Here is a 16,540-nt window from a genome sequence, read left to right on the forward strand (position 1 = left end):
GCTGCTGCTCATGGACATCAGTAAGGCTAGGGGCACAGCCCAGCGGCTACCCACATCAAGCAAAAGCCCTTAAAATTTCCATTAATTTACTTACTGCAGTTTACCCTCATAAGCAAATGTAATTATCACAAATACATTTATTGTCAATATCATTAAGCGTCTCCGTCTTAGAACGGCCCTATTCTCGGCTCACAGTTGATTTAGGTCAAGCACCTACTGGTACCTACAATCAATACTGGTGGTAGGACCTATTGTGAGTCCGCACGGGTAGGTACCGCCGCCCTGCCTATTTCTGCCGTGAAGCAGTAATGCGTTGTAATGAAATGCGTATTTAGCTTTTGTTCAGAAACGTCTTCCGCGCTGAAGGTATAACATAGTGTAATAAAAGTCAAACATGCAAAAATTTAACTACAGGAATTATTATAAAATTGACACATAGACCTCAAGTGTTAAGACCTTCACGTAGCGTTCCACGAATTTCGGTAACTACTTCGGGTGGGTCGTAAGCACGTGCGTCCGTCACAGCAATAATATCATTATCATCAGCCTATAGCAGTCCACTGTTGGACATAGGCCTCTTCAATTGCACGCAACTGAGCACGATTCTCGGCTTCTGGTGGATGAGAGCACTCGCCAGCCTGCAGATATTTACTGGTGGTAGGACCTCTTGGGATTTCGCACGGGTAGGTACCACCACCCCGCCTATTTCTGCCGTGAAGCAGTAGTGCGTTTCGGTTTGAAGGCTGGGGCAGCCGTTGTAACTATACTTGAGACCTAAGAACTTATATCTCAAGGTGGGTAGCGCATTTACGTTGTACATGTCTATGTGCTCCAGTAACCACTTAACACCAGGTGGGCTGTGAGCTCGTCCACCCATCTAAGCTATAAAAAAAAAATCATCACTCCACCGGGTCTGAAGGTGTCTGCACTACGTTTGCGAATTCGCGGTCTCCACTCAAGAACACGCTTACCTCAACGGTTATCGGTTCTCCGGCTAATATAGCCAGCCTGGCAATAAAATAAAATAAACTATTCTTCTTCTTATTTTTCTTCACCTTATCCCACTAGGTGGGGTCAGCACAGCGAATTTTTCTATTCCATTCTCTTCTATCAGCCTTCATCTCAACACTCAATCCTCTATCTCTCTCTCTCATATCGTCATTCACACACTCCATCCATGTCTTCTTTGGTCGACCTCATCCCCCTCTACCTTGCACTACCATTTCCATAGATCTCCTAGTCACATGCATCTTCTCTCTACGCATCACATGTCCATACCACGTTAACCTAAAAAAATATATTAATAAAAGTATATTCTATTCTATTAATATAAGTAAAGATACATATATGTACCTAAAAGGTTTAGAGTGATTATCGATGCGAACAGCCTCAAGTTCACCTGTCAGAAGCGGCTCGTTTCCAGTAAGTTACAGCTGACATCCTTATTTCATGTTCCCTCCACCTTTTTATTTTGTCTTCGCTTCACTTAGCGTGTCTTTTGTGTCAGCTTGTTATGTTTCTGGGGTATTCTTCATTGTCATTTCAAAAAGCATAAATCGCTGTAATGATTACCAGGGAATTTATTAAACAAGACCGTGCAATATTATTGTAGACTAGCGGCCCGTATCGGCTCCGCTCGGGACTTTAACAAAAATTTCAACGATATTTGACGTTGTTTTATTTTATAAAATAAAAGAACACTTATTGCGGCATAACTATAACAGTTAGACATATGCTGTCGCGACGCTTTTTGTAAATAATAATGTGTTCTACAAAGTCGTAGTATATTATTTTATTCTATCATCAATAGTTTTCGCAGGGCACGCGATGTAAAGAATCTTTTAGGTAATTTTTTACACCTTGGGTTACATTATTGGAGTTTTAGTAAAGATCCCTAATTTTTTTCAAATAAGATTATAGCCTATGTCACTCGGGAATAGTGTACCTACTTCCAAACAGTGAAAGAATTTTTCAAATCGGTTCAGTAGTTTCGGAGCCTATTCAATACAAACAAATAAACAAATCTTTCCTCTTTATAATATTAGTATAGAAGTATAGATTTAATTGAATTTTTATCGCGACGTAAAGAATCTTTTAGGTATTTTTTTACACCTTGGGTAAATAAATAATGTATATGTGAGTTTTAGTAAGGGTCCCTAATTTTTTTCAAAAAAGATTATAGCCCATGTCACTCGGGAATAGTGTAGCTTCCAAACAGTGAAATAATTTTTCAAATCGGTTCAGTAGTTTTGGAGCCTTTTTTTTATTGCTTATATGGGTGGACGAGCTCACAGCCCACCTGATGTTAAGTGGTTACTGGAGCCCATAGACATCCACAACGTAAATGCGCCACCCACCTTGAGATATAAGTTATAAGGTCTCAAGTTTAATTACAACGGCTGCCCCACCCTTCAAACCGAAACGCATTACTGCTTCACGGCAGAAATAGGCAGGGTGGTGGTACCCACCCGCGCGGACTCACAAGAGGTCCTACCACCAGTAAAATGCATATATTCGTTTTTTAGTTTTTATGGCCTGGTATGAAGACAAGTCCCTGGACAGCACTTCGCACCAACGTGCCGATCCTCCAAGAACTCCAGATAAAGACGAGACCATCTGCCTACGTAGAGTTCTGGAATACTTTGGCCACATTGCAACAAAGGATCACGGCAGCTTGGAGAAGCTAATGGTGACTGGCAAAGTGAACGGAAGAAGACCACGAGGTAGAGGCCCGACACGTTGGTCTGACCAGATCCGCACTACCCTCGACACCACAGTTCACGATGCTCTACACTCGGCGGCAGATAGAGGTAAATGGCGTGGAATGGTCCGTGATAAACTCTTGTTGCGAGGAGGTGGTCACGACCCTCAGTATTGAGGAAACCGAAGCAAGAAGAAGAAGAAGATGAAGATTTTTAAGCTAAGACATATTTTCTTTTTATATTCTGTTACTTAAGCACACGAAAAATGATCTGAAGCGAAACGCAGATGAAGTTAATTAATTTGACATTAAATCAATTTGGATGAAATTAAATGTAAAGAGATATGATGGGATAAAATAAATACTCAGTAAAGTGGTGGTTGTTTACTGAGACATTTTGGAAGAACTCGAGAAGCAGTTTTGTTTCTTTTTCTCAAATGTGAGTACTGTTTAGCATTTGTGCGCTTTTTTTTAATTTATTTTTATTGCCTAGTTGTGTGGACGAGCTCACAGCCCAACTGGTGTTAAGTGGTTACTGGAACCCATAGACATCTACAACGCAAATGCGCCACACACCTTGAGATATAAGTTCTAAGGTCTCAGTATAGTTACAACGGCTGCCCCACCCTTCTAACCGAAACGCATTACTGCTTCACGGCAGAAATAGGCAGGGTGGTGGTACCCACCCGTGCGGACTCACAAGAGGTCCTACCACCAGGCGCTTTAACTATAACTAGCCAAACTAAACATTTTTAACTGTTTAGCACCACATTATTACACATTTAAACCTGAAGATACTTTAAATTGACGAATCTAAATAAGACACACAATTTCGCTCATCGCATTCCCGCCAAAATCGAAAACCTAATACGCGAATCTTGGCCGATATGATTTCCGAATTAGGACATTGGCGAATAGCCTGCACAGGCTGTACAGCCTTAATATAATATTGCTGTTTTTTCTTGGCCAGATTTAATAACGAATACAGTTTCATTATAGTTCAATGTATTGAATCGAGTCTCGATTTGATGTTATAGAGAGGGTAGTCTCATATTACCGCGACGACAAGTTAAAATTTACATCTTAAAACAGTTTACAGACGACCAGAGTCCCATAGCACCACAGGAGACATCCAATTACAGAATACTGTTTCATTACCAATGTATGAACTTCGGACGTGAAAAGCAGCACAATGCTCCTTGCGACTACGAATGGTCCAAGCTTCAGAGACCTCTCGCTGCCTTGCATGTATCAAATGTGCAGGGTGTCATAATAATTTTGCCGATACGCAGCTCTTTCCTGCAAACGTCTGGCAAAAAGTCGGAACGTGTGGGATTGCGGACGGACTTGTTTCTCCATACATGGCGCCCCGGGTCCCCTGAACGCACCGGCTCACATAATATTGTTAGCCGATAGCTTTTTACGTCGAATGCATTATTCGATACTCATTTAAAATTCTAACTTACTTTTGTCATCGCCATTTTGAAACGTTGCCCCGTTGCCGGCGGTCGTTTCTGTTGCACGTATTTTTTTTTTAGTTTATAGCTCATTGTAAATTACGCAAATTCGTTTTCGGAGCCGGTACGGCACCCACGCTTCAAAAATCGCGGGGGCGATCGGAGGCTTCGCGCTAAACGTGTGCGCACGCTGCCAGAAACACACGCCTCGCGTTAAAAAAAAAATAAAAAATAAAGTGACCCGCGCTCGATTTTCGAACCCGTGACAGTGATTGGTCGGTAAAGTGACAAATGACCCGGAAATCGGTTGATTTGGTTTCATGAATGGAGTGTAATAGGAAGTGACGTCATGCGTAGTGTTGCCAGTTCGGTTCGGAGCTGTTTGTTGACAATGAGCGATCATTAGAGCAGAAAGGTGAGTGTAATGAATTAACGATTCAATCCGTAAAGCCATTGAAAATATTTTGACAAGTCTATTAATCAGTTTTTTCTTTCAAGTCATGTTTACGTTTTTTTTTTTAACTACAGCTAATTTATTATGACAGAAAAATTATGAAGACACTAAAGAAATAATGAGATCTCTACAGTAGGAATAATTTTATTTGAATATCAACATTTGGCGTTTAGTTCTAAAACAAATTCACGTCGGTTTACGTACCTACTTACGTAATAAAATAATTTATGGCGTTGGTTCAATAAATACTCACCACGAAACGGTAAAATTATAAATTTAAATAGAACGAACAATTTAAAGCTACAGGTCGAAAAATAAAAGCCATTTCCCGTAGTACCTACGAAACTGGTTTATTTTAGTTTAGTTGCATACATTCAACTCATTTGTATGGATGCGTGGGTGAAAATAATAGACCGATTCTAGTGACATTTTGAAATTGTTCGCCTAAGCATTATACATGTTAACTCCATTCACATCTAACACTAAAAACGAGCGATTACAATTCTTAATTCGAAAGCGGTAAAGGCTATTGTCCTAAATTAAGAGTTTTCATCGCTGTTGTGTTTACGTACCGTGGAAAACTTGGGATATTTCACACTGAGCGAAGGGAATTGTTTGCGATTCCAATTTAAAGGATAATTGACTTTAATTCTGCATAGTTTTAAGGACGTAAATTGCTTTACGCAATCATGAATTGATCTCAGTTTGTGCGAAGGTTTTGTTGTTTAAATCGTTCGCAATAATAATGATAGATGTATTAATTAACAAAGTTTTTTATTGATCAAAATGAAAATTGTGCTTTTTTTATCTTTCCCCTACCTATTTGCTGATAGCCTAAGAGGCTATTCCAGACTACGCTCGGATGGGTGGCGCCGCGTGTCTGGTTGTAGTGTTGACCGCGGGAACCCCCCTACTCTGACCGGGCTCTGAACCCGGACGGAGATCGGACGTCGGGTGTAAGAGTGTAGGGGAGTCGTTTAGTGGGTGGGCCCTAAAATTCCTTGCGCCCGCGGTCTACTCTCAACACCTGCAGATCGTTGAGTCCCACATACCCCAAGCGCCCCCTAGGAGCTCGTAGGAGGTTCGGCCCTTGGCCCGAAAAAAAAAGGCTACGCTCGGATAGGTAGGTGAGCTCACGGGCTCAACTTGAAAGAATTAGCTAACACTAGCCCTAGCAAAAGCAGTGCTTCGCAGAATCTACCACCGAATCGGAATCGCGACCCACTGAGAAGATCAATTGTGCTTAAAAGCTTGTCGGTGTGCAGTCGGAGCTTGCAACACCGACCTCTTTTGTTGTAAAGCAATGATTAAATCGCAGTTGAGTTACTGGAGCCTATAGATATTTGCTACGTAAATGCCGCCTTACAGGTTGAGGCATGAAATCTAAGATTTATTTGTAATGCCTTCTCGGCAGATATAGGCTGGGTGGTGATGCCTAGTTCAGCCACCAGTGTACAAGTAAAGAAGAAGAGGTTAGAAGTTGTAAGGAACTGAAATATCTGTGTGCTCAGTGCGAGTTTTTTAACGTTCTCGATAGCGTAAAAGTTAACTCAGATTTGTATGAAGTTGGAACGTTTGCCTACGTTTGCGCTAGGGGCGCTAACTGCATACAAATTTGACTTAACTTTTACGCTATCGAGAACGTTAAGAAACTCTCACTAAGCACACCCAAGGCCTTTTCGAAAGAAGCAAAGAACCTGCATCGGTGATTTTGAACTATAACTTCAGAAGTTCACGTGTGAGTTACGGCACGTGCAACTCGCAAGACATTAAGTCTACAGCACAAGTGATATAATTAACCGATGTGCAACTTCAATCTGAAGCTTCAAGAACTTCGTTCGAAGCTTTCATTGAATACATTATGGATCTTGTGGAACAAAACTTCTCCGTGTAGGCTGTACTGCTTAGCATATAAATTGAGAAGTCGGATGTATTAACGATTTTCACATGTTGTTAAAACGTATGGATTTCGTAAGAAACATATTGAATACTGATCGAGAGGTTTTACTATTTCTTGTTTTAGTTTGATGAAAGTTGTCACGGATGAAATGATAAGACGCTAAGTGTGCTCCTATCGATGCGGTTCTTCGAACGAGGCTTGTGGAGAGTACTTAACGGTAGGCAGCGGCTTGGCTTTGCCCCTGGTATTGCTGACGTCTCTGGACGATGGTAACCAAGGTGGGCTTTATGCTCGTCTGTCTGTATGCGACTGTGCCGGGGTTCAAATTCCGCATCAGATCCCAATTTTTATAAAGAGACTAGCTGACGCGGCAGACTTCGTAGTGCCTCAATCGATAAATAAAAGACCTAAATTTTTGTATAAAATAAACTTAAAACAAACAAAAGGAATCCGTCCGACTGGGGACATATCAAAGGAAAAACAAAATTGCTATTTTTATTTAATTCCGAGCATTTTCATTCATTTATCTACCTTTTAAACCTTCTCTGGACTTCCACAAATAATTCAAGACCAAAATTAGCCAAATCGGTTCAGCCGTTCTCGAGTTTTCACGAGACTAACGAACAGCAATTTATTTTTATATATAAAAAAGAGATTCTCGAAGATCTTTGCGTAATAAAAATGAGACCTGCAAAATTTTGACATGCTACAATATGTTCCGACATTAACGTGGATAGGCCAAAATACAAACTCCGGGCGGAGCTACATAGAACAGGCATTGTCCTAAACAGGGCGATAACAAAGGTGTGTAATGTTGGCGAAGCTTTTGTTAAACGGTACTCGAAAATTTACGGTGGGACCGTATTTTAGAGAATTTGTATTTTCTTATACATTCCAACAGCTTTAAGGGTAAAAAAGGGTGTTTAAAGTATCGTGCTTATATTTCATTCATACAGCCTATACTTAAGACCTTACCTTTAGTAGTGCATTAGACATTAGTAGTGCCCGACTTACTGCTTGATCAGAGTCAACTGCTGAGAACTTTAAGCCTCATTCGAAGAAGATCACGTTATAACTCTCGGAGAGCACAGCGATATTAGGTTAATTTCACAGTCGGATGCTACTTGGTAAAAATGATGACTTTAAATGCACTACGATGAACGCAGCGGCTCTGAATCGTAGGGATGAGCTGCTGAGAAAGAAAGAATGAAAGAAAGTTAAGGCATTTAATTATTGTATAACTAAACACAGAAAATAAAAAAAATATAAATCATACAAGTCTTTATTTATTTTGTTATAGAAAAATTCATTGAAATTTATCAAATTGTGATTTCTGAAAATTTACAAAATCCTTAATTAAAAATTAAATATAGGATAGTTAATATGTTACTGTCATCTTCACGAGGAACGAGAAACTAATCGAAGCGAAGCCATCTAGTGGCCGACGCCCGTAATCATTTTTGTTGAGTGCTTGTGTTGCCTATCTATAACCAATTTATGTGTATTATCTATGATTAAAACACTTAGAACACCGATGTGTACTACTTTTTTTAACTGTTTAATTACGAAAAACATAAGAATTTAGTTATTATACATATGATTTCTTTGTAGCGAGCTTTTGGGGGAGGTCTATGTCCAATAGAGGGCTATAGAAGGGCTGGAATATAGACGATAGATAGACATAATTTCTCTTATTTTTCGTTTGAAAACGATTTATAAATACAACTAAATGTAATATACAACATATATATAGCCCAAGGGAACGATCTAAGCTCCATGTAAAAGTTATTAAGCTGCTATATTTTCCCCATAAATCCATCCCCAGAGACCGCTGTGAGCGCATGGAACACAACAACTCTTTCCCTATATTTATTGGAAGATGGTTTAATTTAATAGTTTGCGTGCAATGTAGGCGATTTTCTTAGGTTTCTGTTTGGAACGGCTTAAAATATTACCATTTTTCGTTTGCAGCCGAAAAAAATTTTCGTATGAGTGTCAGCCATCTTTTTCCAAAGGATTTTGTTAGTTTGGTATTTAAGTATGACGGTTTGTATGTAAAGGAATCTTTGAACAAAATTGTCACCGACATCAGGGCGTCCTTATGATTTGAATTCGCCCACGCATACAATCATTTTATAGCCTCGCACTAATTTCCAGATCAGTATGGACAGAACAAAAATGAAATTAATTTAGGACGCTTAAATAAAATCGGCTCTAAATAAAATAATAAAATGTTTATTTTATAAATGTACAATCTTTTTTTCTTATGGCGGGAATCATGGCCTCCTGGATTTTTTTTGCCGCGCATGCGCATGGCGGAATCAAAGGTTTTGCCACATTAATTTGTTAGCATTTTTTGGTATTTTAGCGTGTTTTTTTAGTTTTAAAATTACAAATATAATTATTTTCTGTAAGTATGTAACTAAGGGACAAGCAATATAGTGCATAGAAGCGTATGGTATTGTTTTTAAATATATTGTAATATTTTTTTTGGGACATTTTGACTAACTTTAAATTCGATGAAACAAAAGAGCGACACTAAAAAGAGATAAATATCTATACGGTCATACGAGAGCATGAAACAGAAAAGCTTTTGAAGGTTTTTGTTGGGCTTTATTTTTATTGTCACAGCTGGCCAGTCAAGATTCATATTTACAAGCTTTAAGTGGTTGCAGATTCACAATATCAGTATATTTTTTAAATATACTTCAGGAATCGCTAGGAAGACCACCATTTGGTTATCTTTACATGCGATAGTAGTAACAAACCTTATTAAAAGTCTTCGAAGAAAAAAAATGTTTTTTTTTATAAGCCTTTTAAGAAGTAGCATTGGCTTTAATTATTCGGTACGCCATGCAATATCATCGTGTATGATGATGAATAGCCCGTCTAGTTGCCCACGCGTGTGGATCGTTCACAATTAGAGTGGATATAGCCCACTGAGATCTGAGATATTACGCTTGCATGGGCCGTATTCAATGAAGATTATCGAATCTAGTTGATTTTTTGGCAGATTGACAGACTAACTCAGGGTAACTCATCTGGTATTAATTGCAGTCGCTTTCAAAAGCTTACAAACTTACTTTAGTCGTCGTGGCCTGAGCGATAAGACGTCCGGTGCATTCGTGTTGAGCGATGCACCGGTGTTCGAATCTCAGGCGGGTACCAATTTTTCAAATGAAATACGTACTCAACAAATGTTTATGATTGACTTTCACGGTGAAGGAATAGCTTCGTGTAATAAAAATCAAACCCGCAAAATTATAATTTGCATAATTACTGGTGGTAGGACCTCTTGTGAGTCCGCACGGGTAGGAACCTACCACCACCCTGCCTATTTCTGCCGTGAAGCAGTAATGCGTTTCGGTTTGAAGGGTGGGGCAGCCGTTGTAACTATACTGAGACCTTAGTACTCATATCTTAAGGTGGGTGGCGCATTTACGTTGTAGATGTCTATGAGCTCCAGTAACCACTTAGCAACAGGTGGGCTGTGAGCTTGTCCACCCATCTAAGCAATAAAAAAAAGTTTTGGGGTCGATGGGTGATCCTAGGATGACACTCCTCAATCCTGTGAAGCTGGATAGCGGTCGGAACAAAATAAAATCAAAGATCGGCCATTACGCAGTGTCTTACTAACAATGCATAATAGAAGACTGCTTCGCCGTGGATTTTCACTTTGTATGGTCGTCAACTTGGTGTCTGTAGCAGATTTTTTTCTCTCTTACTTATCCCATTAGGTGGGGTCGGCACAGCTAATTTTTCTCTTCCATTATCTTCTATCAGCCGTCATCTCAACACTCACTCCTCTCTCTCTCTCATATCGTCATTCACACACTCCATCCATTTCTTCTTCGGTCGACCTCTTCCCCGTCTACCTTGCACTACCATTTCCATACATCTTCTAGTCAAATGCATCTTCTCTCTACGCATCACATACCGCACTAACGCTAATAATTTGAGCTCTGAAATTACTTAAATTATAGACCTACCTATTTGGACACGAAAATTTATTCAATAAATCTCTTAAATTAACATTAACGTTATTGTTATTAGGATGGAAGGGCTCAATATACCCACCGTTTTAGCAACGTAATATTTTTAATTATTGATTAATGAGATTACTGCTTACCTGATGTTAGCGGGAGCTCATAGTCATCTGAATTTAAATACCGCCCTCATCTAGAGACGTGGTTCGAATCGTGAAACGAATAAGAGCCAAATTTATTAAGAATTCAGTTACTTTTTTTATGTTGTAATAATTAGTACTTGATAACGAAGAGTAGATAAATAACTGATTGATGTTCCGAAAGATATTCCATAGCTAATTTGAAAGAAAATATAAAAACAGCCACATAACCACGTCTTGTCATGTCAATTTCGATCTTGTACAGATCATGTAAAGTCTTTTTTTCCATAACCGATTTCGACTGTCCACTTTCATAAGCAAATAACATAAGTTCATTATAAATTAATAATGTATCTATACTAATATTATAAAGAGGAAAGATTTGTTTGTTTGTTTGTTTCGAATAGGCTCCAAAACTACTGGACCGATTTGAAAAATTCTATTGCCATTAGAAGCCGACATTGTCCCTGATGAGAATAGGCTACTTTTTTTATTTTATTTTTTGGTTTCATGTGTGTTTTAATGTTTCCGAAGCGAAGCGAGGGCGGGTCGCTAGTTTTAAATATGTCGGTGTAATCGTTCCCTCTAAATATTTGTACAATCAAAACATTTTAGTTTACTTAACTGCTGCCCTGAGCTGCATACCAAACTTATCTAATGTTATGCTAATGATATTCAGATCGCACGAAACATATGGTCGACTATTAATTTATTTTACGAAAATCAGTATTTATCTCATTCACGTTCAATTCACACTACATATTATGAATTTATTAAGTGACATATACTTTTTCTTTTCGATTTTCGGGTAGCCCCACCCTTTCTACTTAATTTTGCTGCGTGGCTCTCATTAACTCGAGCTTAAAGGATTGCCGTTAAAAATTAACTAAGCTTCGGCCTTATGTTGAAAAATATCTGGCTGTATAGGCTTCGTTCCGTTGGCTCGTCCAATCAAAGAACAAAAATAAAACAATTAGTAGTAATGTTAATTAGGCACAGATTACAAGTCACCCGGATATTATCACAAGATATTGGTTTGTATATTTTGCTTGCAATCGAAATTAAATAAAGATAAGGGCATGTAGTATCGCACTGAGATTCTATTTTTCACGATTTTGAATGGCAATTTTTTTTTCATGCATTTTATGACCTGGTAACTGAGACCTTTAAGTCATGTCTTATTATAAGTTATATTCTTATTTTTATGAAAAATAATAATATGGAGTGAAATGAAATGAAGATGATTAATTTAAGACATTAATCAACTTTTGTATTAAATGAAATGTGATGAGATGATATGGGATGAAATGTGATCTCACTAAAATGGTGGTCATTTACTGAGATTTTTTCAGTGGACTTTTTGGAGGATCCCGAGAAGTTACGTCTAGCGGCTTTGTTTCATTCCCCTACATTTGTGTACTTTCACAGATATTAAACAGTTAGTAAACCACCGTTATTACACATTTGAACCTGACGAAATACTAAATAGACAAAATAAAACAAATCACACAACTTCACTCCTCGCGTTCCCGCCAAAAGTCTGAATGGCTAATAGATATCTTAATGCGAATACCCTCATCTACTTTGAAACACGAAAGTGAAGTTTCCAATGAATCGTGTAGTGGCTCTTCCTTTAGCCAATAGGAATCGTTTCGAGGCGGAAACTGGCAGGATTTTAATAGTTAACTGCGCGGGCTCTCTATGCAACCTGCCAGTGATAGGTATTCACATTTTACGACAGGCAACATCGGGATTTTTTTGGGAGTATAAGTTCTATGTCAATACTTACCTATTTGGTATGCTAACTGTTACTAATACCACTTAAACGGAAGTCGGATGTCAGGAACGATGTGGCTAAATAGATTTTTGTTTTTGTTTTTTATAGCTTAGATGGGTGGACGAGCTCACGGCCCACCTGGTGTGTGGTTTCTGGAGCCCATAGACATCTACGACGTAAATGCGCCACTCCACCTTGAGATATAAGTTCTAAGGTCTCAAGTATAGTACCAACGGCTGCCCCACCCTTCAAACCGAAACGTATTACTGTTTCTCGGCAGAAATAGGAAGGGTGGTGGTACCTACCCGCGCGGACTCACTAGAGACCCTACCACCAGTAATTACGCAAAATATAATTTTGCGAGTTTGATTTTTATTACACGATGTTATTCCTTCATTCTTATTTGGTATGCCAACCAATACCACTTAAGTGGAAGTCGGATGTCAGGAACGATGTGGCTAAATAGAATATGGGTTAACGGAGTGTGTTATTTGACTTTTTGGGCCCTGAACGACAAACTGACAGTCCCAACGTTCAATTAACAGTGTTCCATGTTAAATCTTTAATTCATATGTCAACATGTAATTATAAACACGTTCATAAGGCCGCCTACTCATTGACAGACAATGTGCCGCGGGCGTCTTTACCCACGCTTTGTGAATGGGACCAAATTCCGTTATACACACCGTTGTGCACACAAAATAAACGATATCTCAAAATATTAGAGAACTAAAATCGAAAAATTGTAAGATGTAGGAGAATTAAGGCCAAATCTCATATATATATAATATTATAAATCTGTTTCATTGCTTATTATTTCGACTAAAAAAAAGTTTCTTAGTAATAAATTTTTCAATAGGAAGCTAGAAAAATACACCGTCCTACCCTTGACTAGCACTGCGCAATAAAAAATATGAACCTATAGCTTTCCTCTGGTCAAATTTGAAAAGCATCGACAACATAGATAAAATAGTGGGTATATGGTACCATTACAGATAAATGGCCCGGAGGATTACGGTTGTAAAGTTAGCGTTGCTGAGAATCATATCTCTGTTTGGTATGGTATTTAAGAAACCTGCTATTGAGCTGCTGTTGAATAAACTTCATACAGTAAATGAAATATTTAAAGACAATTACGATACGGTGTGAATCTTCTTGCCCTTGTCCTATATTATGTGAAGTCGGTGCAGCATATCCTGTATTCACGTTGCATAGGGAATGGACATGTTATTTGCGATCGCTACCCTGTTTGACGTCAGCCCTATGGTAGCCATAACCTGCTGTAGGGAGGTTGCCATTTCTTTTACTACCTTTGCTTTTGGTACTATAATTGCATTTTAATGTTATACAGATTACTGGTGGTAGGACCTCTAGTGAGTCCGCGCGGATAGATACCACCACCCTGCCTATTTCTGCCGTAAAGCAGTAATGCGTTTCGGCTTGAAGGGCGGGGCAGCCGTTGTAACTATACTGAGACCTTAGAACTGATATCTATGATATCTCAAGGTGGGTGGCGCATTTACGTCGTAGATGCCTAGGAGCTCCAGTAACCACTTAACACCAGGTGGGCTGTGAGCTCGTCCACTCATCTAAGCAAAAAAAAATAAAAAAAATAAAAATAAAGATTAAAATTTAGATTTTCAAATACTAGAATTTAAAAAAAATCAATCACATTTTATTTGTTTTGTTGTATTTTCATAATAATTCACGTATTGTTCATTGGTTTAAAAATCAAAACCATGGTGGCCATGAATTAGTTCAGCCATCATCATAACTTAGTTTAATTATCGATTTATTTCTTTAATAACGGTGTCATATGTAGGGACTTTTTCTGTTTCTTCTTTTAATGTTTCTTTTACGTCTGTTTTTGGTTCTATGTATTGCAAGTCAAGATTAAAAATATTTAAATTTAAAATTTCGATACGATACGGTGTGAATAAGCCCACGAGTATCGGGGCATTCAATGAATATCTAACGAATAAACATAAAGTTTTGTGTAATCCAGTTGTGATCCGGATTTGGATGGTGAAATTTTTGTTATGCCGTCTCAGTGATTCCTACGCGTGTTTCGGATTAGAAAAACATAACTATTTCATGTTTTACGACTACGTTGTGTATTAAATATTAACTGACCTGATTGTATCGGCAACTTTTTTTTTCTACCTGTGCTGATAGCCTTGAGAGGCTATTTCAGCTTCGCCCTAACATGTAGGTGAGCTCACGGGGCTCAAACCGGAGTGTTGTTTAACACTGGCCCTAGCAAGAGCAGTGCTTCGCAGAATCTATCACCGGATCGGAAACGCGACCCACTGAGAAGATCCGGCGAGAAACTCAATGGGCTGTGTCTGTGAGTTAATTCGCTCGCCGAGCCCTTCGTCGCAAGCGACGGGTGCGACGAGAACTATGACCGGTACTTGAGGTACCTAAAAGCACCGTTATTGGATCGGGAGGATCCATAATGACGTGTTTTGGGTGACGTCGACTATTTACCATTCGGTCTACAGGATCGGGTATGTAATTTCCCGCGGCCACGACAAGAGGGTTCTCATGTCGTGCCGTCTTCTCAAAGTGGCGCAATGATGTCGACTGTAGATACTTACTGATTGAGTCAAGCTCCAGGTCATCATGAAGATTATTAGCAACGATGCATCTGTGTCGGTGTTCAAATCTTGGAATCTTAGAAAGAGCTGAAGGTTCAAAGACCTGTATTACTGATCTCCAGGCTCCCTCCGTCTTAAGATAGATCAGGTTAGGTTAAGCTGCTATTATTAAATCGTTTTGATAACGCAAAATAATGCTCGACGAATCTACATATCCCTTTGTAATTTCGGTGAATGTAGTTTTGATATTACGTTTCTATAGGAAAATAAAACCGGTTTGTAATAGTAAGAAGTTCATGCCGAATACATTTTATACGATAACACCAAATAGGGAAACCGAGGCTTCGTATCGAGGCTCATTGTAAATTCAAATAAAAACACGGCGAATTCTTTATTACAATGATTTATATTGAAGACCATAGTTATGAGCTGAAGCGGAAACGTAGGCGATTTAATTGAGATTAACGTTTCTTTATTTGTCAATTTAGGCACACAAGCCTGTAATTTGAACGGATCTCTTTAGGCAGCGGCTTGGCTCTGCCCCTGGTATTGCTGAAGTCCATGGGCGACGGTAACCACTCACCATCAGGTGGGCCGTATGCTCGTCTGCCTACAAGTGCAATAAAAAAAAAAAACATGCCATTGGCGTTTTTTTCTTTCCTACTTATGATAGTAACCTCGAGGGGTTTTACTGGCTCTCCTGAACGTATAGGTAAACTCACGGGGCTTAGCACGGCGAATTTTCCAACACTAGCCCTGGCAAGGGCAGCAATTCGCTGAATCTATCATCGGATAGGAATCGCAACCCACGGAGAAGTTCCGGCGAGAAACTCAGTGGACTAGACGTTATTAATTTGCGCCCGGGCATAAGCACGATGTATTAGCTAGTATTTTTGAAAACAAAAATCCAGATTCAAAGGATTACCTCTTAAATTAAGGACATGTCTTGAAGCGTCTGTCTGTATTACGAGTTCTATTTCGGAAAATAATAATGTAAAGCGTTTCTGATTTTTTAATGGTGCCTTTTGGAATCACTTAAAAATACTATGAGATTCTATTTACAATTTAATTATACTAGCGTTTTAAGCTTGTTGTAAGAAGTTCGTTAAAATATTATTTATATTTTAGTATTAATTTATGTTATGTATTACGAAACTGTATTGATAGAATAATTCAATTGTTTTCTTATTTTTATTAATAAGACTTGTTAATTTTTTTCTTATAACGTGCCTATAAGGCTTCAATAACTCATTATGAATGGTCTTAGATTGAACTCAGGCTCCGCGTCGAAATGGAAAACAGTTGTGCTAATCTAAAAACAATAAAAAAAGAGTTTGGAACTATAAACAAATCATCAATTCCCGAAACATTTTTGACGAATATATTGTGGCGAAACCTCTGGATCCGTCACGCGCATGCGCGGCTAAAAAATTCAGGGAGGCCATGATCCCCGCCATAAGAAAACAGATTGTACATTTTTATATATAAAAAAATAAACATTTTGTTATTATATTTTATTTAGAGC

At 38.7% G+C, this 16,540-nt stretch overlaps 2 protein-coding genes across 2 annotated transcripts in view; both read left to right on the forward strand.

The window, feature by feature from the left end:
- Positions 1-2,495: 2,495 nt before the first annotated feature.
- On the forward strand, positions 2,496-3,067 carry LOC134201580 (uncharacterized). The gene is made up of 2 exons (XM_062676717.1): positions 2,496-2,810; positions 2,856-3,067. Exons 1-2 carry the CDS (start codon positions 2,531-2,533, stop codon positions 2,876-2,878), a joined length of 303 nt encoding a protein of 100 aa, XP_062532701.1. The 5' UTR covers positions 2,496-2,530; the 3' UTR covers positions 2,879-3,067.
- A 1,110-nt stretch (positions 3,068-4,177) lies between these two features.
- Positions 4,178-16,540, forward strand: part of LOC101737175 (leucine-rich repeat-containing protein 15) — an 80,275-nt gene continuing 67,912 nt past the window's right edge. The window contains exon 1 of the mRNA XM_012696686.4: positions 4,178-4,573. The gene's annotated coding sequence lies outside the window, so the exon portion shown is untranslated. The remainder of the gene's footprint in view (positions 4,574-16,540) is intronic.

The sequence above is a fragment of the Bombyx mori genome, chromosome 28 (assembly GCF_030269925.1).
Source record: "Bombyx mori chromosome 28, ASM3026992v2".
NCBI lineage: Eukaryota > Metazoa > Arthropoda > Insecta > Lepidoptera > Bombycidae > Bombyx > Bombyx mori.

Excerpts from the sequence above, each read along its gene's own strand:
- LOC134201580 (XM_062676717.1), top strand. The coding sequence starts at position 2,531 with ATGGCCTGGTATGAAGACAAGTCCCTGGACAGCACTTCGCACCAACGT. Across the intron at positions 2,811-2,855 it reads ACACTCGGCGGCAGATAGAG|GTGGTCACGACCCTCAGTAT; the intron begins GTAAATGGCGTG and ends TGTTGCGAGGAG.